The sequence below is a fragment of the Salminus brasiliensis genome, chromosome 8 (assembly GCF_030463535.1).
Source record: "Salminus brasiliensis chromosome 8, fSalBra1.hap2, whole genome shotgun sequence".
In the NCBI taxonomy this organism is placed as follows: Eukaryota; Metazoa; Chordata; class Actinopteri; order Characiformes; family Bryconidae; genus Salminus; species Salminus brasiliensis.
Window position 1 is genome coordinate 43,228,130 of NC_132885.1, and position 27,468 is coordinate 43,255,597.

Sequence of the window (27,468 nt, forward strand, 5' to 3'; positions counted from 1 at the left end):
TAAGCGCTCTCACAGAGGAATAAAACAGAGCCTTCAAAAGTTTCTTTATTCAAATGAATGGAATTAGTTACAGTGAGCGCCAATCAGAGCCGCTCCAGCTGCTGCTAACCTCACTGTGCTTCAGCTGTCCACACAAGGAAACACAATCTCTGCCTGAGTGACCTCGTCTTCAGTCCAGACGGTGTTCCTGAGATCGCTCCGCAAACATTAGCTCATCTTTTATAGTGGAGTAGTGGGCTGTGCTGCTGCCGGGGGCTTAGGCAGTTGTGCAGTTGTGGCTTCCATAAAATACCAGCGAATCCTGGATGCACATGTCCAAAAAGGCTGAAGAATGATCCAAAAACCACCTCAGAACCTCCACAGACGACCTGTAGGACACGAGCTCACAGTCCCCATACCCACACTTACTGTACAGCATTTCTGCTGGACCTCCTTTGGCTGGGATTCTGGTTGCAGCACAGAGCTCAGCTAAAGGCACTGCATTACTGGAAGATTATGCCTTCAGTTCAGCGAGTGTAGTGTGTGGTGTGTGTAGTGTAAGTGTGTGTATGTAGTGTGTAGTGTGTGTGTGTGTGGCTCCTGGAGAGGCTTCGTATCATTCTTCTGTCTGTCTGTCAGAACTCCTCTCCTCAGCCAGCCCATCTCCATGCCCACTATCCCCCAAAACCCCAACCCCATACCTACCCCCCCACACACACACACACACACACACCCACCGGAGGAAGCTGTGATGTGTGAATTCCTCATGCCGACGTGTAAAGGCCGACAGCGATGGCCCGCTGACTCCGCCGCTGCTGCCTCGCTCGCTCCTCTCAGATGGAGCTCCTGGACAGATGGGTCAGACACACTCTCTTACACACAGACTTTAAGCTTTAGTCTGATGGAGAATCAGTAAATTTCCCTCAACAACGCCCCCATCCAACATCCTGACCTCACTAACGCTCCTGCAGCTGCATGCAATCAAATCCTCACAGCAATGCTCCTCCTCCAGAATTTAGTAGAAAATCTTCTTCTCGGGACAGTAGAGACAGTTACTCCAACAGAAGCAGGATGAACGAGCAGGTGTCCCAATACTTCTGTCCACATAAACCAGGGACGGATCAGAGTAACGTTCTATTAGTGTAGGGTTGGGTTGAGTTCTTCTTATGGCAGTGGTGCTGGGTCAGTCTGCCCCACTGTGTGTTCTGGTATGACCCGGCGCCGGGGTGGAGATGACCCAAACTGGAGGTTTTAACATTTCTTTGACCTTTGTAACCTGGATTTCTGCCAGCATACTGGCCAGTGGGAGAGTAATGGTGGGCAGCTGGTCGCTGGAAGGAGAATTAAGAAGGCGTTCCTCAGTTGCGAGCGGGACGCGGATGCGGGGCAGGTGTGAGGTCTTTCTGGAGGGAGAGGAGCGAGGGATCGGCCCCTTACTGACGAGTCTGGAGGAAACACGGTTGCCAGATCCACTCCAACACTCTTCCATTCCCTTGCCGTGATTGCGTAGGAGTGTTCCACTTGTGTGTGTGTGTGTGTGTGTGTGTGTGTGGAGAGAGAGAGAAAATTGGAACTGTGAGTTTGTTTTCACCACCCTTCCCGAAGCCCCCACCCCCCCACCACTCGCCCCCCTCGAGAATTGAGCTCTTTTCTGAAAGCTGTGTTTCTGAAGGTTGGCTAGGCCTCTCAGGATGCTGGAGAATAATGCCAGCAATCTGCTCTCGCCTCGCCGCGCCTTCTCTTCCCTTTCCCTCTGCCTTCCTCCTCTCGGAGAGCAACCGCTCCCGCTTCCTTCCATCCTCAGCCAGGTCAATTAAACCCTGAATAGGGGTTCATCTGCGAGGCGGCGACTCTCTCCACTAGGCTTCGTGGCCTCCGACTTTCTCCGAGTTCCTTGCGAGGCGGCTCGAGCAGATTCCGGCAGAGTTGTGGAAATAATCAGCAGTGCGGAATATGCACAGAGACCTAATTATAAAATCTAATTAAAAAGACAGAATAAAAAAAATATCACAGGCGTTGAATTATTATCGCTGCTCCTCGGCAGCGCGGAACAGTGCAGCTTATTGGCCAGAGAGGAATTCTGATTGTTGAAGATTCCAGCTGACGGATAGGCAGGCCAGCGTTCCTGCCCACACTGAGGAAATGCAGTTCATTACATTTTTGGAAGAGAAATGTTAGGAGGGGTTCCTGTTTGCCCGGCATTTGTTGGACTGAGCTGTTTACCACGTTCACCATGCGGCAAAAAGGGGACAGAGCAGCCGATTTATAATCCCAGATCAGAACAGCGAGCAAACCCGACTGTTTTCATCAGGTGTGAAAACACTATCAGCCGAGAAAATGCTGTGCCTGTCTCGAAGCTCCAGCGAGTCTGTAAAGACCCCCAGGGCTGAGCTACGACAGGGACCACCCTGTAAATAAGCCACAAACTCTGACCTCTTCATAATAAAAGTACAAATGCAGAGAGTGGCAAATCCGGGTCAGACAGACTCATTATCTAGCAGAAGTAATTAGTCGCCCAGTGAACTCCGGCCCTGCTCATCCCTCTCTCCTCCAGCCCGGGTTAATGACTCACTTTTTTGATGGTGAAAATGAAGCCCCTGTTCTCTCAGCCTCCACTAAAGAACTCTTTACTGGGTCTGTGTGTTTATTGTTCTCTGAGCTTTGTTGAATCAAAAGTCTCAAATTAAATGAAGAGAAACATTAACTTTGTGCTCAGGAAGCGAGAAGAGTGCAGAAACTGGAGGAGGAGGAAGAGGAGGAAGAGGAGGAGGAGGAAAAAAGCAGGTTAGACTGGTTTATACTGGTCTGGTGCTGGTGTTGGCTGACCAGCATCCCAGTGTTTGGTGTGGGATTATCAGCATAACAGGGTTCCAGCCACAGTGTATCCTGGTTTATACATGCCCCCCGCAGTGTTCCACCATATTTCACCACTGTAGCCGGCCTGGTTCCGCTGAGGTTCTCTGGTACTCTTTTAATCCGTGCCGACGTTCCCGGCCTTGATCTTCCCTCCGTGTGCTGCTGATGTGAAGACTTGCGCTCATACTTGCGTATCTTCCGGATGTGGGACAGATAAAGGCCGGGTGGGCTTTGATTTGATTCCCGTTCCTCTCTTCTGATCATATCTGCCAGGGATGCTGGAACAGCACCGTGGAAATGTTCGCTAAGTCGAGCGAGCGCTAGTGTGACAAGCGTGGTAGCGCCGGGCTCGGAGCAAACGTCTGAGCTGCTGAAGAAATCGTCTGCTGCGGTTCAAAGGCTTCAGGGAAGGCGTGAGAATGGCGGATTGATGTTTTAGCGATGCTAACGCCGAGCATGGCTAGCCCTGGGTGTAATCACACATACTCACATCTCACCACACCCCCCAACACTCCCCCCAACACACCCCCATTACCATTACACACCCCCCCCCCCCCCCTCCTCGTTCTGCAGTCGCACTGCTACTCGGCTACTCTGATACATGAGCTGCTCTTTGTATTTCAAGCGAGAACTTCCTTACATCTGGAAGAGCCTCATTCATCACCAACAGAGAGAGAGAGAGAGAGAGAGAGAGAGAGAGAGAGAGAGAAAGAGAGAGAGAAAGAGAGAGAGAGAGAAAAGAGCAAGAGGTGAGAGAGAGGGAAAGTGAGAGTGAGAAAAACAGTGAGGCCGAGTGTGAGTGAGAGAGAGAGAGAGAGAAATCAGACATTTTTGTGTTGGAGTGTTTCTCTCTCTCTCTGATAATGGTGTTCCCTGTGCTACTCTGCCCTCGCTCGTCCTCGCTCAGCCACTGGACCGTCACAGCTCTTTCTCCACCGTTCCCCGTTCCTCTCTACTGTCTGATTGGGGGTATTTCGAGTTGCATGTTGGAAGAGCGGTGGACGTGCCAAGCGATGGTGTCATCTTCAATTAACAGTTCCTTTCCTGCTGATTAACGGCTTCGTGCTGACAAATTAATTCTGCATGAGATTGTTTCAGCACCCAGTCGAACCCCTCGCTGAGCCTCCCTCCTCTGTGCAGTGAAGCAGGGGAGGCGTGGCTGAGCTACATTAGAACCCTCAGAGATGGTTCTCCAGCTTTGTTCTCCAGAACCAACAAACCTGTAAAGCTCCCAGTAACCGCCGGCGTCTCCATACCAGACACTAAACACACAGTCACGAAGAGCTGCGGCGCCGAAATCAGGGTCGGTGTGTAAGTTTCTGACACTGTTCAAAATGCTCTGTTCCTTTTGCTCTGAGCATATAGCCCACCAGTTAGCATGATGCTAACGCACTGTCTAATCTGTCACTCGTTCTTCTCAAAACCGGACGGGTTCAGCGCCGCTGCGTACGCTGGTGAGAGTCGTTACACTGAGCTGCCCTTTTAGCTAGCTGGCTTTTATTCACTAGCCTATAGCTCAGTGGCCAGGCTAGCAGTCGGTACATCAGGGATTCCCAAAAGAGTGACGGGTATTTTTAAGCAATGCATGCTGGGTATTATAGCGAGGGAGAAGATTACTGGGCTAACTTATTAAAATGATGTAAAATGATGAATTGGGAGAATTGGGAGAGGCTGAGGGATACAGATCTGTACAGAACTGAACGCCCCGCCCCTTTACCCTCTGTCAGTCTGGATGGCGGATTGGAAATTGGTTCACGTTCTTCAAAGAAAATCCGCTTTAATTGAGGAGCGTTCGACCATCTTCCTTCAGTGTGAGGGAGGACTTCAGTCCACAGGGTGAGCAGAAGTAGAACAGAGAGCCCGGTTCCCCGCTGACACCGCCCTGTTTACCAGCAGCTCCAGAGAACGTCTGGAAAACAAAGTGAGACCTAAATGAAATATTCAATCTCTTCATTGTCTTCGCCCCCGTGAGCAGAATCAATAAAACATGGCGCTGACGCCTCGCTGGCTTTAACATGTGCTGTGGGCTTTGAAACCTCCCCAGACAGCACTTCTCTTTTTTCCCCGCGCAACACGGCCGTGATTCACTTTGATCTTTGATTTAATCAGCGGAGGCTCCGCACGGGATCCGCTCTGCCCTTGAGAGTTCCACTCAGTTGGGATTAGCTGGAAGTTTTGCAGAAATGTCAGAGCTTCGGAAAAGGGCGCTACACAAAGTCAGCCGGTGCTCAGGACTGACCTTCACCGTAACATCACACAACAACCCGCGGCTCACTGCAGTACCTACATCTCCAGACCGGCCACTTTACTAGAATCACCTACCCTACCTGATCGCTGATCAAGTCAAGTCAAGTGGGTTTTATTGTCATTTCAACTACATACAGAGCACACAGTGAAACGAAACAACGTTCCTCCAGGACCATGGTGCAACATAGACAGTGCATACAGAACACAAGTGCAACACAACAAACAAGTGCGGACAGACAACACAACACAGTACAGACAGAGGATAATAAATAATGACGGTAGTGTGCAAGTTGTGCAATGTGTAATAAATAGAGTCCAGTGAGGAAGTTATTAGTGCAAATGCTTGTGCAAAAAATGCTTCCCATGTTATCTGGGGTAAATGGTTGGAAAGAGAGAGAGAGAGGGAGAGTGTACATGTACCAGAAAGATGATGAAGGTCTAGAGGGCACTAATAACACACTGTGCATCAACAGATGAGCTACAGTCTCTAACTGAACCCCAGCAAGGATGCAGCTACAGTGGAGGGGTTTCTGATAAAATGGCCAGTTTGAGTTCATGTACTGCCGGTCTCCCCTGAAGAGCCTGTCTGTTTGAGCTAGCTCACAGATGGCGGTGTGTTAGCATGCTAGCTGGCTGTGACACCAATGTGAGGTGTGAACGGGGGAAGCAGCCGCTGATCCAAAGGTCAGTGAGTAGAGAGGTGATTCTGTGTGACAGAGGCTATCCGAGTGAGAACAGAGTCGTGGGTAGAGTGATCTGCACCCCAGCCCTGCACCCAGCCCTGCACCCAGCCCTGCCTTCAGTCCTGCACCCAACCCTGCACCCAGCCCTGCCTTCAGCCCTGCACCCAGCCCTGCCTTCAGCCCTGCACCCAGCCCTGCCTTCAGCCCTGCACCCAGCCCTGCACCCAGCCCTGCCTCCAGCCCTGCACCCAGCCCTGCACCCAGCCCTGCCTTCAGCCCTGCACCCAGCCCTGCACCCAGCCCTGCCTCCAGCCCTGCACCCAGCCCTGCACCCAGCCCTGCCTTCAGTCCTGCCTTCAGCCCTGCCTTTAGCCCTGCCTTCAGCCCTGCACCCAGCCCTTCCTTCAGCCCTGCACCCAGCCCTTCCTTCAGCCCTGCACCCAGCCCTGCCTTCAGCCCTGCACCCAGCCCTGCACCCAGCCCTGCCTTCAGCCCTGCACCCAGCCCTGCACCCAGCCCTGCACTGAGATCTGTGTGAAGAAACTAGAACAAACTCACATCACACCACTGCTGACATCACACCACTGATGACATCACACCACTGATGACATCACACCACTGCTATCACACTAGATGATCTGATGTTAGCTGATCTGATATTAGCTGGTCTGATATTAGATGATCTGATATTAGCTGGTCTGATGTTAGCTGGTCTGATATTAGCTGGTCTGATATTAGATGATCTGATATTAGATGATCTGATATTAGCTGGTCTGATGTTAGCTGGTCTGATGTTAGATGATCTGATATTAGCTGGTCTGATATTAGATGATCTGATATTAGCTGGTCTGATGTTAGCTGGTCTGATGTTAGCTGGTCTGATGTAAGCTGGTCTGATATTAGCTGGTCTGATGTTAGCTGGTCTGATATTAGCTGGTCTGATGTTAGCTGGTCTGATATTAGATGATCTGATATTAGCTGGTCTGATGTTAGCTGGTCTGATGTAAGCTGGTCTGATATTAGCTGGTCTGATGTTAGCTGGTCTGATATTAGCTGGTCTGATGTTAGCTGGTCTGATATTAGATGATCTGATATTAGATGATCTGATATTAGCTGGTCTGATATTAGATGATCTGATATTAGCTGGTCTGATGTTAGCTGGTCTGATGTTAGCTGGTCTGATATTAGCTGGTCTGATGTTAGCTGGTCTGATGTTAGCTGGTCTGATATTAGATGATCTGATATTAGCTGGTCTGATGTTAGATGATCTGATGTTAGATGGTCTGATGTTAGATGGTCTGATGTTAGATGATCTGATGTTAGTTGGTCTGATATTAGATGGTCTGATATTAGATGGTCTGATATTAGCTGGTCTGATGTTAGCTGGTCTGATGTTAGCTGGTCTGATGTTAGATGGTCTGATGTTAGATGGTCTGATATTAGATGGTCTGATGTTAGCTGGTCTGATATTAGCTGGTCTGATATTAGATGGTCTGATGTTAGATGGTCTGATGTTAGCTGGTCTGATGTTAGATGGTCTGATATTAGATGGTCTGATGTTAGCTGGTCTGATGTTAGATGGTCTGATATTAGATGGTCTGATGTTAGCTGGTCTGATATTAGCTGGTCTGATGTTAGATGGTCTGATGTTAGATGGTCTGATATTAGATGGTCTGATATTAGCTGGTCTGATGTTAGCTGGTCTGATGTTAGATGGTCTGATATTAGATGGTCTGATGTTAGCTGGTCTGATGTTAGATGGTCTGATATTAGCTGGTCTGATATTAGCTGGTCTGATGTTAGCTGGTCTGATATTAGCTGGTCTGATGTTAGCTGGTCTGATGTTAGATGATCTGATATTAGCTGGTCTGATATTAGATGGTTTGATGTTAGATGGTCTGATGTTAGATGATCTGATGTTAGATGGTCTGATGTTAGATGGTCTGATATTAGCTGGTCTGATGTTAGCTGGTCTGATATTAGCTGGTCTGATATTAGATGGTCTGATGTTAGCTGGTCTGATGTTAGCTGGTCTGATATTAGCTGGTCTGATATTAGATGGTCTGATGTTAGCTGGTCTGATATTAGCTGGTCTGATGTTAGCTGGTCTGATATTAGCTGGTCTGATATTAGATGATCTGATATTAGCTGGTCTGATGTTAGATGGTCTGATGTTAGATGGTCTGATGTTAGCTGGTCTGATATTAGATGGTCTGATGTTAGCTGGTCTGATATTAGCTGGTCTGATGTTAGCTGGTCTGATGTTAGATGGTCTGATGTTAGATGATCTGATGTTAGCTGGTCTGATATTAGATGGTCTGATGTTAGCTGGTCTGATGTTAGCTGGTCTGATATTAGATGGTCTGATGTTAGATGGTCTGATATTAGCTGGTCTGATATTAGCTGGTCTGATGTTAGCTGGTCTGATGTTAGATGGTCTGATGTTAGCTGGTCTGATGTTAGCGGGGTATAGAGAGTGATAGAGGATAAGACGCTTCTCTCTGTCTAATTGTGAGCGTGGGCTCCCGAGATCGCTGCCATTCATCCAGGATCTCGCCTGAACGTGCCGAATTTTAATGCGACTCACAAAAGGTGACTCTGTGGGAGCGAGGCGTCCGCCAACTCACAAAGAATCTTAAAGGCATCTCCCACGAGAGCGCTAATCAGCCAACCGGGGCAGCGCTACTGTATAATTCACTTCTGATTTCTAATCTTTTCCGGGGCCACTGCCGGCACAGTGTGTGTGTGTGTGTGTGTGTTTAGATTACCGTGGTGTTTCTTGAGGCACTTTATGGACTGAAGTGATTAGCACAACTTGAAAATGCAGAGTTATCCCCTGAAACTGAATGCATTTAGAAACCCATTAAAAATGGAATGATGTCTGTGAGCTAACTGTAAATTTCAAACCCCTCACTTCCCTCAAACGCTCCACTTTCCCCTCTGAAGCCTCTTTCTCTGTGACTCATTCATTTGAGGCGAACAAAGACTTGCTGGAACCGTTCAGAGAGGCAGAAGGTAATTGGCAGTGCGAGGAAGGCCGAGGCGTCTCAGAGGTGAGCAGGTGTAGCTGTTAGAGCGGAGGACGAAGTAGCGGCTCCGGGATGGTTGTGATGGATGTGTCTGTGATTGGGGATCCACTGATACAGGAATCCATCCCATATCGATAATGTGCAGATCTGAATACGCCCAAACACCTTCTGCACACAACATACACACACTAGTGACATCACTTTCAGTAATGTGGTATAGTAATACTTCCCATCACATATCTGATCCAGATGTCAGAAGTCTGATCACCCGTCTAATCACCCGTCTGACCAGTACATCACATATATCTGATCACCCATCTGACCAGTACATCACATATATCTGATCACCCGTCTGACCAGTACATCACATATATCTGATCACCCGTCTGACCAGTACATCACATATATCTGATCACCCGTCTGACCAGTACATCACATATATCTGATCACCCGTCTGACCAGTACATCACATATATCTGATCACCCATCTGACCAGTACATCACATATATCTGATCACCCATCTGACCAGTACATCACATATATCTGATCACCCGTCTGACCAGTACATCACATATATCTGATCACCCATCTGACCAGTACATCACATATATCTGATCACCCGTCTGACCAGTACATCACATATATCTGATCACCCGTCTGATGCTGGGAGGTTGGAGGTGGTGTGTAGTGGCCGGTGACTGTTGTCAGGTTGTCGGGAGATGAGCTGCTGTTGAGTCATCAGGAGCTGCAGGTTCTAAAGGTTCTCTCCTGTAGAACGCAGTATGTTCTGGAAGAGCAGTCAGAACCCTCCATTCTACTCAGAGACTGAGCAAACACTGGCCAAAAGTATCCGGACACCTCGCCCTAAACCCCTGCAGTAACAGCTTCTACTCTTCTGGGAAGCCTTTACACTAGATGCCTGAAGTTTGCTGTGAGGAGGATTTGATTGAGTGAGGTCATCAGTGGGGTCAGGGATGAGAGGTTGGATGATCACCCTAAACGTACTGAATGGAGCTCCATCATTCCAGACACACACACACACACACACACACACACACACACACACACACACTCTCTCTCTCTCTCACAGACTCTTTCTCTGTTCAGTGTGTGTGTGTGTCTGGAATGATGGTGGCATGTATCAGAGTGGTCACTGCGCACCTCCCTCCTCAGTTGTGAAGCGGAGGTGTGTGTGTGTGTGGGGGGGGGGGGGGGGGTTCTACACGCCCCTTTATTTGAATGCGTATTAGCATAATTCCCTTCTGAGGGAGGGAGGGGCGGGGCCAGGGAAAAGCGAAGAGAGAGAGAAACAGCAGAGAGAGAGAGAGAGAAAGAAAGAGAGAGAGAGAGTCATTGAGGGAGAGAGAGAGAGAGAGAGAGAGAGAGAGAGTCATTGAGGGAGAGAGAGAGAGACAGAGAGAGAGAGAGAGAGAGACAGAGAGAGAGAGACAGAGAGAGACAGAGAGAGACAGAGAGAGAGAGAGACAGAGAGAGAGAGAGGGAGAGAGAGAGTCATTGAGGGAGAGAGAGAGAGAGAAACAGCAGAGAGAGAGAGAGAGAAACAGCAGAGAGAGAGAGAGAGAGAGAGAGTCATTGAGGGAGAGAGAGAGAGAGAAACAGCAGAGAGAGAGAGAGAGAGAGAGTCATTGAGGGAGAGAGAGAGAGAGAGAGAGAGTCATTGAGGGAGAGAGAGAGAGAGAGAGCGCATCACTCTGTGTGTGTGTGTGTGTGTGTGTGTGTGTGTGTCAGTCTCCTGGCTGCGCGCGGACAGCCTGTACTCCTCTCCTCTCTCGCGCTCGGTTTGGTCTCTCGCGGTTCGGATGGAGTTTCCGCTCCTCGCGGTGCTGCTGCTGCTGCTGTGCACGCGGCGCGCGATCTCGGAGCAGCGTGCGGTCCGGTTCGAGATGCGCGAGGAGCTGCGTCCGCCCGCGCGCATCGGCTCGCTCTCCAACACCACGGCCGGCGCGCGCACCTCCTTCAGACTGGTTAGCGCAGCGACGCCGTTCCTGCGCGTGTCCGAGAGCGACGGCGCGCTGATGCTGACGGAGCGCGTGGACCGCGAGGCGCTGTGCAAGAGGAGCGTGCGCTGCGTGCTCGCGCTGGACGTGGCGCTTGTCGCGGGCGAGCGTTTCGAGCTGTTGCGCGTGGAGGTGGAGGTGCTGGACGTCAACGATCACGCTCCAGCGTTCCCGAGCGCGGAGCTCGCGCTTGAAGTTTCGGAGGCCGCCCCTCTGGGCACGCGGCTGCCTGTGGACCCCGCCCACGACCCGGACTCGGGCACCAACTCGGTCCAGAGCTACCGCCTGTCCGGCAGCGGGCACTTCGCCGTGGAGACGGTGACCCGGGTGGATGGGGTCCAGTACGCGGAGCTGGTGCTGGTCAGGCCGCTGGACCGCGAGGCACAGGACACGCACTTGCTGCAACTGGAGGCGACGGACGGTGGTCAGCCACCCTGCACCGGTTCCGCCAATCTCACGGTGCGAGTCCTGGACTCCAACGACAACAGCCCGGCCTTCGAGCGCCCGCAGTACACGGTGGAGCTGCCCGAAGATGCGCCACCCGGCCACCTGCTGCTGCAGCTGCGTGCTACTGACCCGGACCAGGGTCCGAACGGGCAGGTCGTTTTCGACTTCGGCAAGCAGGCGGGCGCTGAGGTCCGGCGGCTCTTCCGGCTGGACCGGCGCTCGGGCCGCATGACACTGGGCAGCTCTGTGGACTTTGAGGAGCAGGTGGCGTACGAGGTCGACGTCCAGGCGGCCGATTTGGGTGCCATTCCAGCACCGCCCACCATCTGCAAGGTCATCGTCCGCCTGCGGGACGTGAACGACAACCAGCCTGAGGTTAGCGTGGCTCCAGTGGCCCCGGCACCGGATGGTGCAGCACGGGTCAGTGAGGGCACAGGAACTGATGCGCTGGTCGCCGTGGTGACCATCTCGGACCGTGACAGCGGCGATAACGGGCGTGTGGCCTGTAACCTGCAGGGGGCGCACGGACACTTCCGGTTGCGCCGCGCCTACGAGGGAAGTTACGCCATAGTCACCGCAGGTGGGCTGGACAGGGAAAAGATCACCCAGTACAACCTCAGCGTGGTGGCCGAGGACTTCGGCATGCCACCCCTGCGCACAGTGGTCCAGTACTTGGTCGTGGTAACGGACGTCAATGACAATGCTCCCATTTTCAGCGCTAAAGCGTACGAGGGATTCATAGAGGAGAACCAGCTGCCTGGCACGTACATCACCACGGTGGTGGCCAGTGACCCAGACATAGGCCTCAACGGGGAAGTTACCTATGACCTCCTGGACAGCGACACCAACGCACCGTCCCGCTTTGCCATCATGAACCAGGCTGGACACGTGTACGCCCTGCAGAGCTTCAACCACGAGGTCACGCCCAGGCTGGAGCTGCGTGTCCAGGCGAGCGACCGTGGCTGGCCACAGCTCAAGAGCAGCGCCGTGCTGGTGATCAGCGTGGTGGACCAGAACGACAATGCACCGGCTGTGACGCAGCCGGTACTGCAGAACGGATCAGCTGAGGTTCTGCTGCCCAGAGATGCCGGGCCAGGGTACGTGGTCACTCGCATCAAGGCAAAGGATGCTGACTCAGGATCCAACGCACAGCTGACCTACAGGCTGGCTGAAGGCACAGATTCCGGGTTTTCTATTGACCAGGACACGGGGGAGATCTACATGAGCCGGAGGGTCAGCTACGACACAGACGAGGAGCCGAGAGTGACCGTCACCATCAACGACAACGGGACCCCTTCCCTCACTTCAACAGCAACCATCCGCTTCGCTCTCACAGAGAGTGCCCCGTCCAACGACAACTACTACAGCGAGGGGGGGAGGGAGGAGCCTGGGGACTGGGCATCTGCTGCTCTCGTCCTCATCATCACCCTGACCAGCTCATCTGTCCTGCTGCTGCTGGCCGGCGTTTCTGTGTATTTCCTCTGTGGCCGGAAAAAGAGCCGGACGAGAGCGGCGACGGAGGCTCAGGACCCGGCGGATCGGCCCTACGCTGAGAAGGAGAATAACGTTGTCTCGCTGATCTCCAGCCAGACAGCCAACGTGTTTGACACTCACGCCCTGACCGGCAGGGTCGACACAGGATCGTCAGAAATCATACACAACAGCGTGGAGGCCAGCTCGGACAGCGTGGAGGCCACCCTTCTCTACAAATCCAAGTACAGGGCAGGTGTCGGTCAGATGGAGGTAAAAAGTGTTCACCTGTGTGTGTTTGTGTGTGTGTGTGTTCGTGCAGGTGTTTATGTAGGTGTGTGTTTCTGAACTTCTTCGCAGATTGTTGGGTGTTGAGATGCACACGTGATCTACAGGCTTTTGTTAATTAATAATTCAGAATATTAATCAGAACTATTGATGATCGTTTGTGATGAGAGTCATGCTGATTCTCCCACTGTAGAGTCTCACAGGTGCTCTAGATGGCAGTGTGTCCTGTACTTTCAGTGCATGGAGAAGTAGTCTAGCCATTCACTCACTACAGCATAGAGACTGTGAGGACAGCACAGGGAGGGCGGAGAGACTGTATACCATAAAATCACAGAACATTAATAATCTAATATGTTAATATGACATTTTTAAAATCGATCAGTGAACAACTCTTTTTTTCATCTTACTTATACTAGCTATTGCTTGCCTTTGGGTTGTAGGACAGCTACATACCAGGTTTTTGCACGCAGTGAGAGTAAAGACTACGCTGCACACAGGGAGTGAGGACGGTGAAGCAGTAAGCAGTTATGCTGGACAGTGATGAAGCACCTAGTAAACCGTTAATAGTTCTATTGAACGAGTGTAAATACCACAGAGTGACCACTCCCTGCCGGTCCATTCGCAGGGCTACTCCACGCTGCCTGGCTATGGCAAAGACAGCACGCGTCCCGTAACCGTGTGGAAGGGGAACTCCATGGTGACCGTTGCAGCCCGTGACCCGCACATCAGCGGCAAGGACAGCGGGAAAGGTGACAGCGACGTCAACGACAGCGATTCGGACATAAGCGGAGAGGGAGCCAAAAAAGACTCTTCCTACAAAGGTCAGTTGGTCAAGCTAGCCAGGTCCAGACCTGTACTCACACTAACGTCTTCAAATGAGCGACAGATGAAAACCCGATTGACCGTCCTGATGTGGTCAGCGATTATGGAATATCTCATTGAAGCCCCCTAGTGTCCGCACGGTCAGCTAGTGGACAATGACTAGTTGCACTTTCTCAGGGGTGAGAGTGAAACTATAGGGTGAGTGTGTAGAATCAGGGCTTTCTGTGAGCTCCCATGTTTCACAGCTGTGTACAGGATGGACGAGGTGTTGGTTCTTGTTGGATGCGCTGTGTTTTTTCCTAAAGCAGTGTGAGCAAAAATCTGCCTGGGATCGATAACATGTCTCAGAACTCCAGTACCTCCAAATCCCTTACCCCTAATCCCTGCCGCAAGGATTTAGGATTAACGTTTCATTCACGCTTGATATCTTTGACCTGTTGTGGCTTCATCCACAGCGCTGCATACAGGAGATGCTTTCACTCAGACTGGATCTACCTAAACACTGTCTGATTCCCAAAAGAGAGCAGTGGAGGAGCAGACAGGGCACATAGATAATGATCAGTCTGCCAGCTGGCCGCAACATATACCCGGTGTAAGGGTTTAAATGAGCTGCTAAACTGCACACAGAGGGTGGTGTTCTAATAATCATAGTCATAATAATAGAAGACCCGTTACAGCAAACGCAGGACTGCTCCTGTAAAGCTGGGGACGGAGGCTGCTGAAGGCTTCGTCTGTCGCCACTGTGAGCTTTTGGCCCATTGTGTGTCTGCAGACAATCTGTTAACGGAAGGGTCAGTGGGGCAGCGGTGAGTCATCGTTAGCCCAATATGCTAAAGCTGCTTGGCGCTTGTGTGCAAATGAAACGGAGCCACAAAGGGACGAACAGAGAGCCTTTAAAATGAAAGAGAGAGAGAGAGAGAGAGAGAGAGAGAGAGTGAGAGAGAGAGAGTGAGAGACAGTGAGAGAGAAAGAGTGAGAGACAGAGAGAGAGAGAGAGAGAGTGAGTGAGAGAGAGAGAGAGAGACAGAGAGAGAGAGAGAAAGAGAGTGAGAGAGAGGGAGTGAGTGAGAGAGAGAGAGAGAGAAAGAGTGAGAGACAGAGAGAGAGAGAGAGAGAGAGGGAGTGAGTGAGAGAGAGAGAGAGAGAGAGTCACAGTGAAGCTGCTGCGGTTGTGTGCACTGTGTTCTGGTGAGGTCTGTATTCTGGCTCTTAGGCTCACCCTGCTTTCACATACTTGCTATCCAGCGCGGTCCAAAAGAGGATGGGTTCCTCTCAGTGGTTCTTCTTCATGCTCTCAACGAGGCTCTCCTTTGGAGTCTTGGTTCTTTAGTGGTTCTCCTCCTCATGCTCTTGGAGAAGTTCTCTCTCTGCATTTGGAATTTCAGAGAACTGCCGTTTGTTTTTAAGGCCGGTCAAAAGGCTGAGGTGTTGTTCTGTCTTCCCCAGGGCTTTGGGCCTGTACCAGCGAGTGCAGAATCCTGGGTCACTCGGACAGATGCTGGAGTCCATCAGCTACTCGGCACAACGGTGCACGGCACCTGTCCACGTTCTCCAGGACCGCTCCGTCCCCACTCAACGGCCGGCGAGGAACCGTCTATTATGAGAGCCAAGCGTCGAGGATGGCGGTCCTGCAGAGCGTCGCGGAGAGCCAGCAAAGCCAATGCGATTACATCCACGTTTGTTCTCCGCAGCCACAGAGGAGAAAGGACAGTGAGGAGATGGAGACCTTCACACATTCAACAAAACCTATCCCAGCCAGCAGTCCCGGGAGGTTCACGGATGCATGACTGTGTAGTGTGTTGTGGTTAGAGGTGGCAAATCCAGGTCCAGAAAGTAAAAACCTGTGGCAGGATTCTGTTCCGACTGCCTGAAAGACAGCTAATCTAAGCTGCAGCAGAGCCTTCCAGAGCCGGAGTAAAAGCCTGCCCCAGACTTCTACTTTCTGGACCTGGAATTTCAGCATAGGTTGTGATCTGTGGTCAGTGTTTCTACCTTTGACTGTACGCACAGCATTTTGTACATAGAGAGTATATTTTTTACTGAAAGTCTATCAACTTTTCATGTTTTCCTATTTTTCATGGCATGTTTCCAAAACACCACCCCGTTTCCAGCTGGTCTTGAGAACGCCACGTGGGCGACGGCGTGTTAATAAATGTGAGTGTGTTTGTAGTACATTTGGTCACTGTGTTTCTGAAATAAACATTTTGGAGAAAGGAGTCTGAGTACTGAACTGTCTTGAAGGCCTGTAGCTCAGTGAGATCCAGTCATCGCGAGTGGCCACACGGGGTATATACGCACTCTTCTGTAGGAGCCTCAGTTAAGTTAAGACCTCTGCATACTTCATGCTGAGATGTTTGTTGTGGAACGTTGTGACGTAGTTGCGGCGCTCAGCCGTGATGCACATATGGCAGCTGGGCAAGCTACACGTAGGAAGACACTACATGACAAAACCTGTGATTGGACGAGAAGGTAAAAAAGAGGCGTGTCTTGAAACAAACACGGGCGATTTTGACGAGTGGCTCTCGGAGCGGGTACGGAGGTATGCTGGCCCGTAAGAGTCGTTGCTGAGACCCTCCTCTGAGAAACTCCAATAGAAACTCAAACATAGCCAGTTACCCCTCCCGCTCGTTAGCACTCTCCCCCATTACATGTGATGCCCCTGACACCTGCCTCCTCAGACACGTGACACATGAAGGCTCGGAGTGGAGACGCCATCGTTAATATGTTTCCAATTACTCACACATTACGTGTCTAGAACTGTGGTAATGTAGTCTGTGTTTTGCAGTAGTCATGAATCATAAAGCGCCATAGTGCCCCCTGCACCTGTGGAGTGTACATGACGCAAACAAAAAACAGAAGTAGAAATATGTGCTCTTGAGATGCAACAATCAGAACCTGCGCTCAGTGCTTCATTCACTGAAGTCCAGAACTCAGTTCCAGTACTCAGTCAGCAGAGCTCTCTTTCTCTCTCTCTGGGCGAGAGAGGCAGTTTCTGTGGGAAAAAAACCTGCTGGCATGCTCAACGCCTTGCGAGGAAGTGTGAGACTGCGGCGTCTGAGAGGACTCAGTGGACCTCTGTGGGGAAGTGGCGGTGTGTCCTCTGTCACCTGTATGCTAGCAGGACAGACAGTGCTACTGAGATGCTGCTGGTGAGTTTCAGTCCGATGTGTTCTGAGAAGTGGGTGAGCTCTGCGATGGAGGACTGCTCGGAGAAAAACCCATCACCTTCTGGAGGTCTGGAAGATGTTGAAGGAGCTGTATCACCGGTAGGTTGCCTTTTTGAACCTTTTTCGTTTGCAATTAGGAATTTATTTTTTTTAAGTCCTGAACTACAGCTTTTGGTCACATACACTCATTAGCCATAACATTAGGACAATATTAAGTAGGTTCCTCTTGTGCTGCCAAAACAGATCTGATCTGGACATCTAGAACATCACGATTTGGTCTCAGATTCTTACGCTTGTCCATTTTTCCTGCTTCATCACCTTCGAAACCTGACTGTTCACTCACTGACTGATATGTAGATTCACCCCTCGACAGACAGGAGACACTGGACCCAGATCATCAGTGTTCTTCACTTCAGCTGGCAGTGGTACTAATGTTGTGGCTGATACGTGTATATGGTAGTGCTCAAAGGTTTGGACCTGCCAGATTCAAAGTGTGATTTCTGTAATCTTGAATACATTTGATCCTACTCTCAGGAAAACTGGTACCAGACTGTATCTGGAGTAGCGGTACCTTTATTTCTGGACCCGAACTGAACAAGACTCCACTGCAGTCTTCTCCATTCACTTGGTCTGACTCCAGACTTTTAGCTTCCTCTTTAAAAACCAAAGATGACAAAAGTCCAGAAAGTAAAAATCCGCCTCAGGATCTTGTTCCAACTGCTCCAGGATTCTTGCTTTCCAGGCCTGGATTTGCCACCACTGTAATAAAAAGATCTGGTACTGATCTGGTTCTCCTGCAAGAGTGAGCTTAGTGGAACTGAATGAGACAGTACTGGACCTTAAAGGAGAAGTTCAGTAAGAGTATCGCTGCTGATCACTGAGCCCAGATTCAGGCGTAGTTACAGAGATGAGATTGGTGACAGTCTAAATACAGTGTTTGTTAGCCTAGCTAGCATCTCCTGTAGTAAACTAAAGCAGCTCATGTCAGATACCGAACATGTCTTGGCTGATCGACTGAATCTGGGATCAGAGATCAGTCATGAGGGTGGTGTACTCTGTGGATCTGGTGCCAGTTTCGATGCCGTCACTGTGATTTTAATGTGTGAAACAGAAGAGGGAAGCGTTCTGTAAGTAGGGGTGTCCAAACCTTTGACTGTTCTGTAGAGTAGAGGCTCAAGTCTCCAACTAGGTTTATCCAGCTGTGTCTGTAGACTCTCTTCCACACTGTGTGTCAATAAGGCTTGCAGTGGTGCAGGTTTGAAGCCGCTTGGGAACGGCTGTCTCCGGAGAACCGGAGTGGCGGTGCTCATCATCGGAGCTGGACTCATCCTGCTTGGAGCCGTTGGAGCTTTCTGCCTCTGGAAGGATGACGGGAAACAAGTAGGTGCTGCTTCTACTCCTGGCCCAGAATGAAGGCGCCCATTCAGCAGTATGATGCAGGTTCAGTAAGCAGCGCCGGGTGAGGAGAACAACACTCCTGCGGCAGAGTGTCGGAACCGGGGTGGCTGTTTGATCTGAACCCAATCTCCATTATTAACCACACTGCTGTGTTTGGGGAAGACGTTCTGTGGGGTTTGGGGTGTAGCGAGGGCAGATAGCATTAGCAGGCTGATTAAAGCGAAAGTTCCCTCCAGTGTAGTCAGTCAGCCGAGACGTGCGTTTAGCCGGCGCTCTAATCCAGAGGGACTTTACTCGGGTTACCGAGGAGGGCCAATTTTAGTGTTCCAGTGTTCCCAGTCTTCCACCCTTTGACAAGAACCAAGCTGTGATGTTCTAGATGACTGGGACAGAACATCTCCAGAACATCATGCAGGTCTTGTGGGGCAGGTCTCAGTGGTCAGTACCTACCAGAAGTGCTCCAAGGAAGTTCAACCGGTGAAATGGTGACATGGGTGCTAAAGCCTCATTGATGTGATCCATGGAGCTGGAGTCTCAGGCAGCTCAGTTCTGTTAGACCAGCAAAAGGTTTATGAATTTCTTCCAGTGATGGAGTCAAATGAACGTCTACCATTGAGCAGCAGAAGCTTAGCAGCCACCAACCTTCTAAAGGTCAGGGGTTGATTCTAGCCAATAGCTAATGTAACTGGGGCGTTGAAAAAGGTTACGGTTCCTCACGCCCGGCTGCTGTTATAGATCTCTCTAAAAGTCATACGCTTTTAAAAACAATGGTGCTAAACCAAGAAAAGCAGCAGAGGGGTTCACAAACATCTGCCCACAGAATTCTGCCATTCAATCCTATGAGGAAATTCAGCCACCTGGAGGCCGTACGTCCAATCAGAGTGATTCCGGGGGATTGATTGGGCTCCACTCTGAGCACAGTAGCGGACTGTTGGGGAAGGAATGCTGAAACTAAGTCGTGGTCAGGTGTGGAGAAACACTCAGTAAGATCCTGGGCTGGGACTCGGGCTGTGTTTGTGCTTACAGTTCTCTGGCAGCGCTGTGGCTTGGCTTCTTGTGGTGGCGTCTGGGTGTTGAAAGCGTGTCCACCTGACAGCTCTGTGCTGGATCTGAAATTCCCTCAAGAAAAATGTTTGAATTCATGATCCAGTTCAGCTCAGTTTTTTTGAGCAAATATGAAGAAGAACCACTGAGGAGAACTATGAATCCAAAGAGAACCTCCTTAGTACTCCCACTGTTCTCCAACAACCAACTGAAACCAGCTGACACTAGCACTCACACTTCAACCTTCATAGGGACTAGAGTTACATTTTTATTTCAGCTTAGATTAATCTGCCCAGATACGACCGAGAGAACAATCCTGATTGGACAGTTTTCTGTTTAGTTTTAACCCTTTAGATTTAACCCTTTAGTTAGAGGTCAGAATTGAACACTGTAGGTGCGGGTGGAGCAACAGTGTTGTGTTGGAGATGAGAGCTGGAGTCCTGTGTCTCTGGTATCAGCAGGTGATCAGTGTTCACTACAGTGTGAGCATCAACGGAAAACCAGCAGACGCTTCCCTGGAGATTGACACTGAGAACAACCTGGAGAGAATCCGGACAGGCAGTGAGGACGGAGAAGCAGTGGAGGTTCATGATTTTGAAGCGGTGAGTACAGGCAGGTGTGGCTGTAGACTGTAAGAGGACTGTAGAGGGAGCAGACCAGAGGGAATGTAGGACTGTAGGACAGAGGGAGTGTAGGACTGCAGGATTGAGGGAGTGTAGGACTGTAGGACAGAGGGAGTGTAGGACTGTAGGACAGAGGGAGTGTAGGACTTTGGGACAGAGGGAGTGTAGGACTTTGGGACAGAGGGAGTGTAGGACTGTGGGACAGAGGGACTGTAGGACTGCAGGATTGAGGGACTGTAGGACTGCAGGATTGAGGGACTGTAGGACTGTGGGACAGAGGGAGTGTAGGACTGCAGGATGGAGGGACTGTAGGACTGTGGGACAGAGGGAGTGTAGGACTGCAGGATGGAGGGAGTGTAGGACTGCAGGATGGAGGGAGTGTAGGACTGCAGGATGGAGGGAGTGTAGGACTGTGGGACTGTTTGGGTTATTTGGAGAAATCCTACTATCCTCTCTTTTTGTTCTACTGAAGGGAATCACTGCAGTCTGGTTCTCAGGAGAACACAGGTGTTACATCAGATCCCAAACTAGAGCTAACCTGCGTGAGCTGGGGACGCCACAGCGGGACTCTGTACCGTTAGAGCTGGTAAGTTTTAAGACTTCAGAACAGTTTACAGCTTCACTTCTGCCCCAGACCTTAAATCTAAGAAGCAACAGAGCACACCCCGCCCCCTTAAAGGGGTTTAGGACCACGGGTTGGTTTTGTGTAAATATTCACAGTGGCTCAGGTGTAGAGGTCTGAGTGAGTCTGGGGTTTAGGATTAAGGCAGTGGAACTCATCTCTCTGCAGAAGATGTTTCTCAGCCATTTCCACAACACTAAAGATCAGACGCTGTTTCCCTCTCATTTTACCTTCAGGAGGAGATGATGCCTCAGAAACAGAATGAAGATCCTGTGGTCTGGGTGGCATCTCAGGAACCCGTGAAAGACAAGCACTTTCTGAGCCTCCAGATCCTGAACCAGTGCGGAGATCTCCCAGTTTACTGGCTTCACCCGACTCACCCAAAGAGTAATTACCGATCCTCCATCAGTTAAACCCTGTGGTTTTAACAAGTAACAAGTAATGGAGGCTTACACACCATCTATTAGCATGAGGCTAACTATAGCTAATATAGACACATGGTTTCTTCAGCTGTGAGTTGCTGGGTTTCGGGGTGAAGGTTCTCCATCTGTAATGTGACGCTTTGTTAGATTACAATAACATCAACTAGAAGGAAACACAGTGGTTCAGAACCACTTAAATAGTCACTAATAAATGGTGTAAAGTCACCTCAACACCACATCAGTCCGTTGTTATGCTCAAGTGTATCGATTCCATAGCTTTGAGATGATGGGTAACAGTAATGAGTAAAAATATAACAACAATAGCAGCAATTAGAAAATTAGCTTCAGTATCTCTGTGTGTTTGTTGGTGAAGCAGGACGGAGGAGAAGGCAGGTCGAAGTCGAAGAGTTTGATGACGTAGTGAGAAACGTGAAGAACACCACAGCAAGCCCAGCCCTGGGGGAGGAGAACCAGGAGGCAGGATCTGCAGGATCTGCATATAACCCTGACAATCCTTACCATGTGAGTCCATTCACCACCACCACCACCTTCAGCAAATGCGCACAGCTCACCCCTTACCCTGAGTGTAGTGCATCAGCCAAGGCAAGGCAAATTCAGGTCCAGAAAGTAGAAATCCTGGAGCGGGTTGTTCTTTCTGGACCTGGATTTGCCACCTCTACATATTGGGTACCTGTAGTTTAAAGCATGACAAGGTCCACCAGAACCAGACCAGTTTAACGACCAGCTTGCTCAGGTTTGTTGCACTGATGGACCAGCTAGTCTATCAAACTCATAGACTCACATAAGCCACTCTGGTCATCTGCCTGCTGGGTTACCAGTATGTTTTTGTTATTAAGACCACCAACAACCACCTTGTCTCTTCTTCTGCAGAGGAGGCAGGACAGTGTGGTGGGAAACATGGTGTTTGACCCCATGCTGGACCACCGTGGGATCTGCTGTAGCGAATGCCAGCGCGGTCACACCCACTGTGAGCGGATCTGTGAGCCGCTGGGGGGATACTGGCCGTGGCCCTACAACTACCGCGGCTGTCGCACAGCCTGTAGGCTCATACTGCCCTGCCGCTGGTGGGCCGCCCGCATGCTGGGGCTCGTCTAGAGCTTCAACCAGGAGCAACCAGCAGCTGCTGCTACCGCTAAAAACTGCTTACGAATGTAAATAATGCATTTGCTGATTCTCTCTGGCTTTGAGGTCATGTGACACACCTTCTGCGTAATTACAGGGGTTCAAGACCTCATGTGTAAAACAAGTGAGAGGCACTAAGTCCATTCTGGAACCATCCTTAAATTAAATGCAAGCGTCCAAACCGTGTGCATGTTCACTTTCATTCAACACACACTGCCATGCCTGTCGAACAAGGTAGGTGTCTCTAATAAAGTGTCCAGCCAGTATACAGGCTCTTGCTGTAAACCCAGTATGTTTTGGGATGGTTAAGCATTTATACTCAGTTGCAGTTCTACCGCTGAGCCGGCAGTACCAGCATGCCTGATGGACGCGCTGTATTGAGGGGTGATGAGTGTCTGTCGAAACCAGATTATTTTCAGTTCTCTGTGGTGTAGGCACTAATCTCACAGTTTAGCCCAGTATCGGTTGTAGGCCAGCTGCTAATTAAACCAGGAATTAAGTGGCAGAGGTATTAGGGGAGGCTTTTTAATGAGATTTAGAGCGGCTGGGTCTCCTACACTTGGTCTGTGAAAGGTTTAAGAGGGTGAGAGCAGCGCCTCAGTGGTTTCTGCACGCTTTTTAGCCTGCATGAAGTAGCGTCTCACTTTTACAGAGCTCCTCACCAGAGCCCGTCTCCATCAGGCTGCTATCATATACAGTAAGTGGTTGCATTTCGCGGACGGCTGTGTAAACAGCACAATGGAAAAGGACGATACGCACAGTTCCACCGCTTTGTCGGTGCTAAACACAGGAAAACAAAGAGCAGCTTTCTGCACACGGGAAAGCCAATTAGCTTAGCTAGATGTTACGGCGTTGTTTCAGCAGCGTGTGAAGGTTGGGAGCGAGCTTTTGTGGGAGGGATGAAAAGCGTCAGGGATGAAAAGCGTCGGCGGCCCTTTGTAGAGCGGCAGAGATGTGGGAAGGTGCCCGAGCCTTTTCCTGCAGGCTCTGACGGCTCCACTGATGTGCGACTAACGTGAGCCGAGCACCCGAGCCGCCGAGAACAGACGTCTCAATAAAAGATGACATTTCAGATCAGAAAAAAGAGATCCCGAGCGCCTGAATTATTCGCAGGCAGGCCCGTCCACGTCCTCACTTATTTATTTGCTCCCTGGAAGAAGTTTGTGTGGCATGGCGCAGCGGCAGAGAGGGCTGTATCAATCGGCCGTCTCTGCGGCAGAACAACGGGACGGAGAGTAGACGTTTGCGGAGGAATCATTTTCGTGGCAGGAGTTTCATTCGCCGGTACTGTGTGCAGAGAACGGGGAGGGCTGTTCCAGGGCCGAGGCGTCTCGGCGGGGGGACCTGAACAACGCCGCTGGAAATCAAATTGACTTTGGCATGCAGTGTCCGAGAATGGCCGTGTCAGAACTGAGCAAATTCACACCGCCTCGGGCCAGCGGTTGGCATCTCTGCCATTATATTTAGCTTCGGTTTCAGCGCGGGTCATGGAGAAGGATGATTGCCTTCATGTTTCAGAGCAGAACACGTGTTCCTCACCTTATCACATGCAGCAATCATCTCTGACGATGTACCACGACCATCTGCGCAATGGTTTCTAACAATTACGGTCAGGCTTCGGTGCAGCAAGTGCTGATTAATGACCGTCACAGCGCACAACATTTCCCCTCGCATTGTGAGCCAGACAGAGAGGAATCTATCAGCTGCTTATCATCCATGCAGAGCCGATAAGACAGTCGCCGCACTTCCGTAGGCCATATAATATTAATCCAGCGCCCACACGCTCCAGACGGACTTAAAGGAAGGTGACAAGCGTGACATATCCAGGACCTCCTGATGACTCAGTTAAAGGAGCCTTCCACTAGCCTGGAGTGATGGAAGAGTGTGTGTGTGAGAGAGAGAGAGAGAGAGAGAGAGAGAGGGCACCAATTTCCATCTCACTGTCACCATCACTGTCACTGTCACCGCCACGGTCATTAAACACAATCAACCTGCTGTGCGTCAGGCGCCGCTAATTCTCGAAAAAGAGAGCCTGACTTTCGACAGGACTGTCCAGCCTGACAGCCACCATGAGGCATCGTGGGCGAACCCTCATGGCCTCTGCGGTCGAGGGCACCGGATCGGAAGCTGTGCGTGGAGCGTAAATAGGCCTCAGACAGTCTCTCAGGATCAGATCCAATTACGGCATAAACCCCGCTTCAAAGCAAAGGCGTCAAAGAAAATCCAACCAGGAATTTGCCTCCGCCACTCTTACAGGCTTGAAAGAGCGTGTCTGCTACACTGGCCCTTTCTTGTTGCCGCTAAATCTGTTGGCATAAACACTTTTTTTTAAAAAGAGAAGCTTCTTTAGAAACAGAGAGAGAAATAAAGACCCGCTGCGAAACAAAGGCACATCGCAGGCGCTGGAAGAACAAGGCTGGAACACAGAGAACAACCTCCAGAGGATCGCTCTCCTCCGGCTCCGAACAGCAAGAAGCAGCAGCAGAAGGAGGAGGAGGAGGAGGAAGAGGAGGAGGAGAAGCGCCGGTCGAATAAGTCCCCCTCTAGAGGAGAAAGGCCCAGAGGAGGGTGAGAGAGCAGAGGAGGTGTGGGGGAAGCAGAAATGCTGTCTAGCTGGGACCCCTTGGGATGGGAAGCAGCTTGGCCTGAGCTCGGTCCATGTCCAGGTAATTCCAGCAATCAGATGATGATGCTTGACCTCAGGAAACCTTGATAAACATCTGGGAAGCAGCAAAACAAGAAAGCGAGGCAGGGCGCCACAGCTGGGTCCACTAACAGGGGGCCTCACTGGTGCCTCCCAGCAGGGGGACGAGAAAGTATCAGAGCAGGGAAGAATAAAGGGCTTCTCCCTGTGCATAACTGTGTTCAGGAATCAAACAGGGCCGCGCAGTAGGACCGAACACATCAACACTCAAGCCAGCAGGACGTCCAGCACCCCTGATCCACCAAAAACATGTGACGACTAGAATTCCATGGCTTTCACGCTTGTCGGCTTTTGAAAGTTTGAAAGAACACAAAACACTAAGATTTCTATTCACTGCGTCCTTCAGAAGGCGTCCACAGTGCTTCCTCAGTGCATGTCACGGTTCTCTATAGAGCCATGTTCTTAAATAGGTACAGCCCAGTTAAAGGCTTCTACAGTTCTACAGATGGTTCTTTATAGAACCAAAATGTTACGAGCCTCTATTACAGGGAACAGAAACGGTTCCCTCATCACCGTTCAGTCAGTCCAGTGTACTATACAGAACACTTGTATGAGGAACAGGATGAGGGACTCCCTGATCCCTAAACCGTTGGTGTAGCATAGTGGGTGACAACGCCACCTTCTCTGTGGTGGACTAGGGTTCAGTTCTCCAGCCAGGTGAGCACAAGCTTTGATACACTGAGACAGGATTGCTCACTATGCTACTCCCAAATTAGTGCCCTACCAAGGGAATATGGTGCTGTTTTAAACACAGCCGGCGTTATTGACGTGTGTTCCTGTGTTCCTGTCCGCGGCAGCGCTTCTCACAATCCGAGTGCCCACTGAGCTGGAACACCACGGGTTCCTCACGACAGACTGAACCGGGTAATCAATGCCTGTAACTGTCCGACCGTGCAGCGACCTTCAGTGCAATCAATCCGCCGTCTGTCACTGTATCATCAAACAACACGGTGAGGCTTCAGATACTGAGTGACGAAAGAACGCCTTGTAGTAGACAAGCAGCTTCAGTGCTCCTCAGAATGGGTTCTTCTGACACTGGAACCAAACCGGGGGAGGACACGTCCTGGTTGAGGATGGGGTGGAGAGCACTGTTCCAACATGCCACCCCAAAACCTCTCAACAAACTGAGATCTGGTCACTATGAAGCCCACAGACATCCCATTCAGTGATCCTTCATGCCCTGTGGACGGTCACCCTGGAGCAGACACCCCCCTCAGCAGGTTTCATAATTAAGATGATCTAAGACAGACTTCCTGAGATCTTGACCTTGAACCCCAGACAAAAATGCACCCCAGCTTTTGCCAGTGAGGGTGTCTGTTATCAGAATTAGCAGCAGTGTTAGTAGCAGTTAGAGAAGGTGCGGTGGAGCTTCTTCACATGTCTCGGAGGAGGACCGTGTTGACCTACCCTCCCAGCACTGGTAGCATGTGTGGGTTCTAGATAGTGGGGGGACTGCAGTGTATAAAGAGAGAATGTTATTTTTATTTATTATTTATAATTAACAGTAAATCTTACCCAGCGTCTTAAACAAGCTGACTGTAGAATACGGTTCATTTACAAGTAGAAACTAGGAATCGTCAGCAGTCTGATTCCACCCTGCCTGATCCCACCCTGCCTGATGAGGAACATTAGATTTCAGATCTGGCTGAGAGATCAGTCTTTGCACCTGTGCTGAAAGAAGGAGGTGAGAGGAGGGAACATTCAGCATGTTATGCATCTCAGGGACTTCAGGACACACTGTTCCATTTGCCAACTTGCTGACATTTCCTGGGAAGTGTGTGTGTGTGTGTGTGTGTGTGTGTGTGTGTACCCGGAGTGTGAAGTGTTCACATGGGACATTCTGAAAGCCACTTCAGTTTACACCTCCTCATTACAGCCTCTTCAGCAGCCTCAGGTGAAGGGGTCTCTCTGAGAAGGCTCCGGCTGTAACGTCGGCCTGCTGTCTATAAATACACGGCGGGGGGCAGCGGGGCGGGGGGCAGTGCTGCATTAGTGCCGCATGTCGCTCCGCTAACTGCCCCCTGCTACCTGATTGCACGCTTTGCATTTCAGCGTGGTGATGGAGAGTTTCTTGCACCTTGAGATCAGGGAGACCCTTTCACAACACCTCCTTTCCCGCGTGAGGGGAGACGTCGCGGCCTCGCACCAGCCTTTTAGCAATGGCAGGTAACGCAGCTAGCGCACAGTTAGCGTCCACGTCTCATCAGAATTGGATTAGTGGAGCTGCCCTGACCCAGGGGTAACGCACACTGTCCACCCGCCGGCACAGAGTGTCTATTAGCTTTAACTGCAGTGACTCATCGCAGCCCAGCGACTCGCCTCTGCTTTAACGGTTTCATCTGCAGAACTCCCTCAGAGATGCTGGTCCACAACTGCCCACTCTCAGCAGAACAGCGCCGAACTGATCCATTATCACCAGCCTAATTTACTTACCACCTTTCCCACAGTGGACACACGAGTACACTAACAACACCACGCACGTCCACTCACAGTAAACGTAGAGGT

At 50.7% G+C, this 27,468-nt stretch overlaps 2 protein-coding genes across 4 annotated transcripts; both read left to right on the forward strand.

Annotated features, from left to right (window-relative positions):
* Positions 1 to 10,321: 10,321 nt before the first annotated feature.
* On the forward strand, positions 10,322 to 16,043 carry LOC140561479 (protocadherin-8). Its single transcript, XM_072686721.1, has 3 exons — positions 10,322 to 13,003; positions 13,644 to 13,839; positions 15,287 to 16,043. Exons 1-3 carry the CDS (start codon positions 10,616 to 10,618, stop codon positions 15,625 to 15,627), a joined length of 2,925 nt encoding a protein of 974 aa, XP_072542822.1. The 5' UTR covers positions 10,322 to 10,615; the 3' UTR covers positions 15,628 to 16,043.
* An 842-nt stretch (positions 16,044 to 16,885) lies between these two features.
* Positions 16,886 to 22,426, forward strand: cnmd (chondromodulin). Of its 3 annotated transcripts, none has more exons than XM_072685306.1 (7): positions 16,886 to 17,106; positions 18,247 to 18,387; positions 19,908 to 20,051; positions 20,545 to 20,658; positions 20,931 to 21,081; positions 21,490 to 21,638; positions 22,008 to 22,426. In XM_072685306.1, exons 1-7 carry the CDS (start codon positions 16,981 to 16,983, stop codon positions 22,230 to 22,232), a joined length of 1,050 nt encoding a protein of 349 aa, XP_072541407.1. In that variant the 5' UTR covers positions 16,886 to 16,980; the 3' UTR covers positions 22,233 to 22,426. The 3 variants fall into 3 exon arrangements, with proteins under 3 accessions (XP_072541407.1, XP_072541408.1, XP_072541409.1); XM_072685307.1 differs by having other exon boundaries at positions 21,493 to 21,638; XM_072685308.1 differs by having other exon boundaries at positions 19,911 to 20,051.
* Positions 22,427 to 27,468: the final 5,042 nt, after the last annotated feature.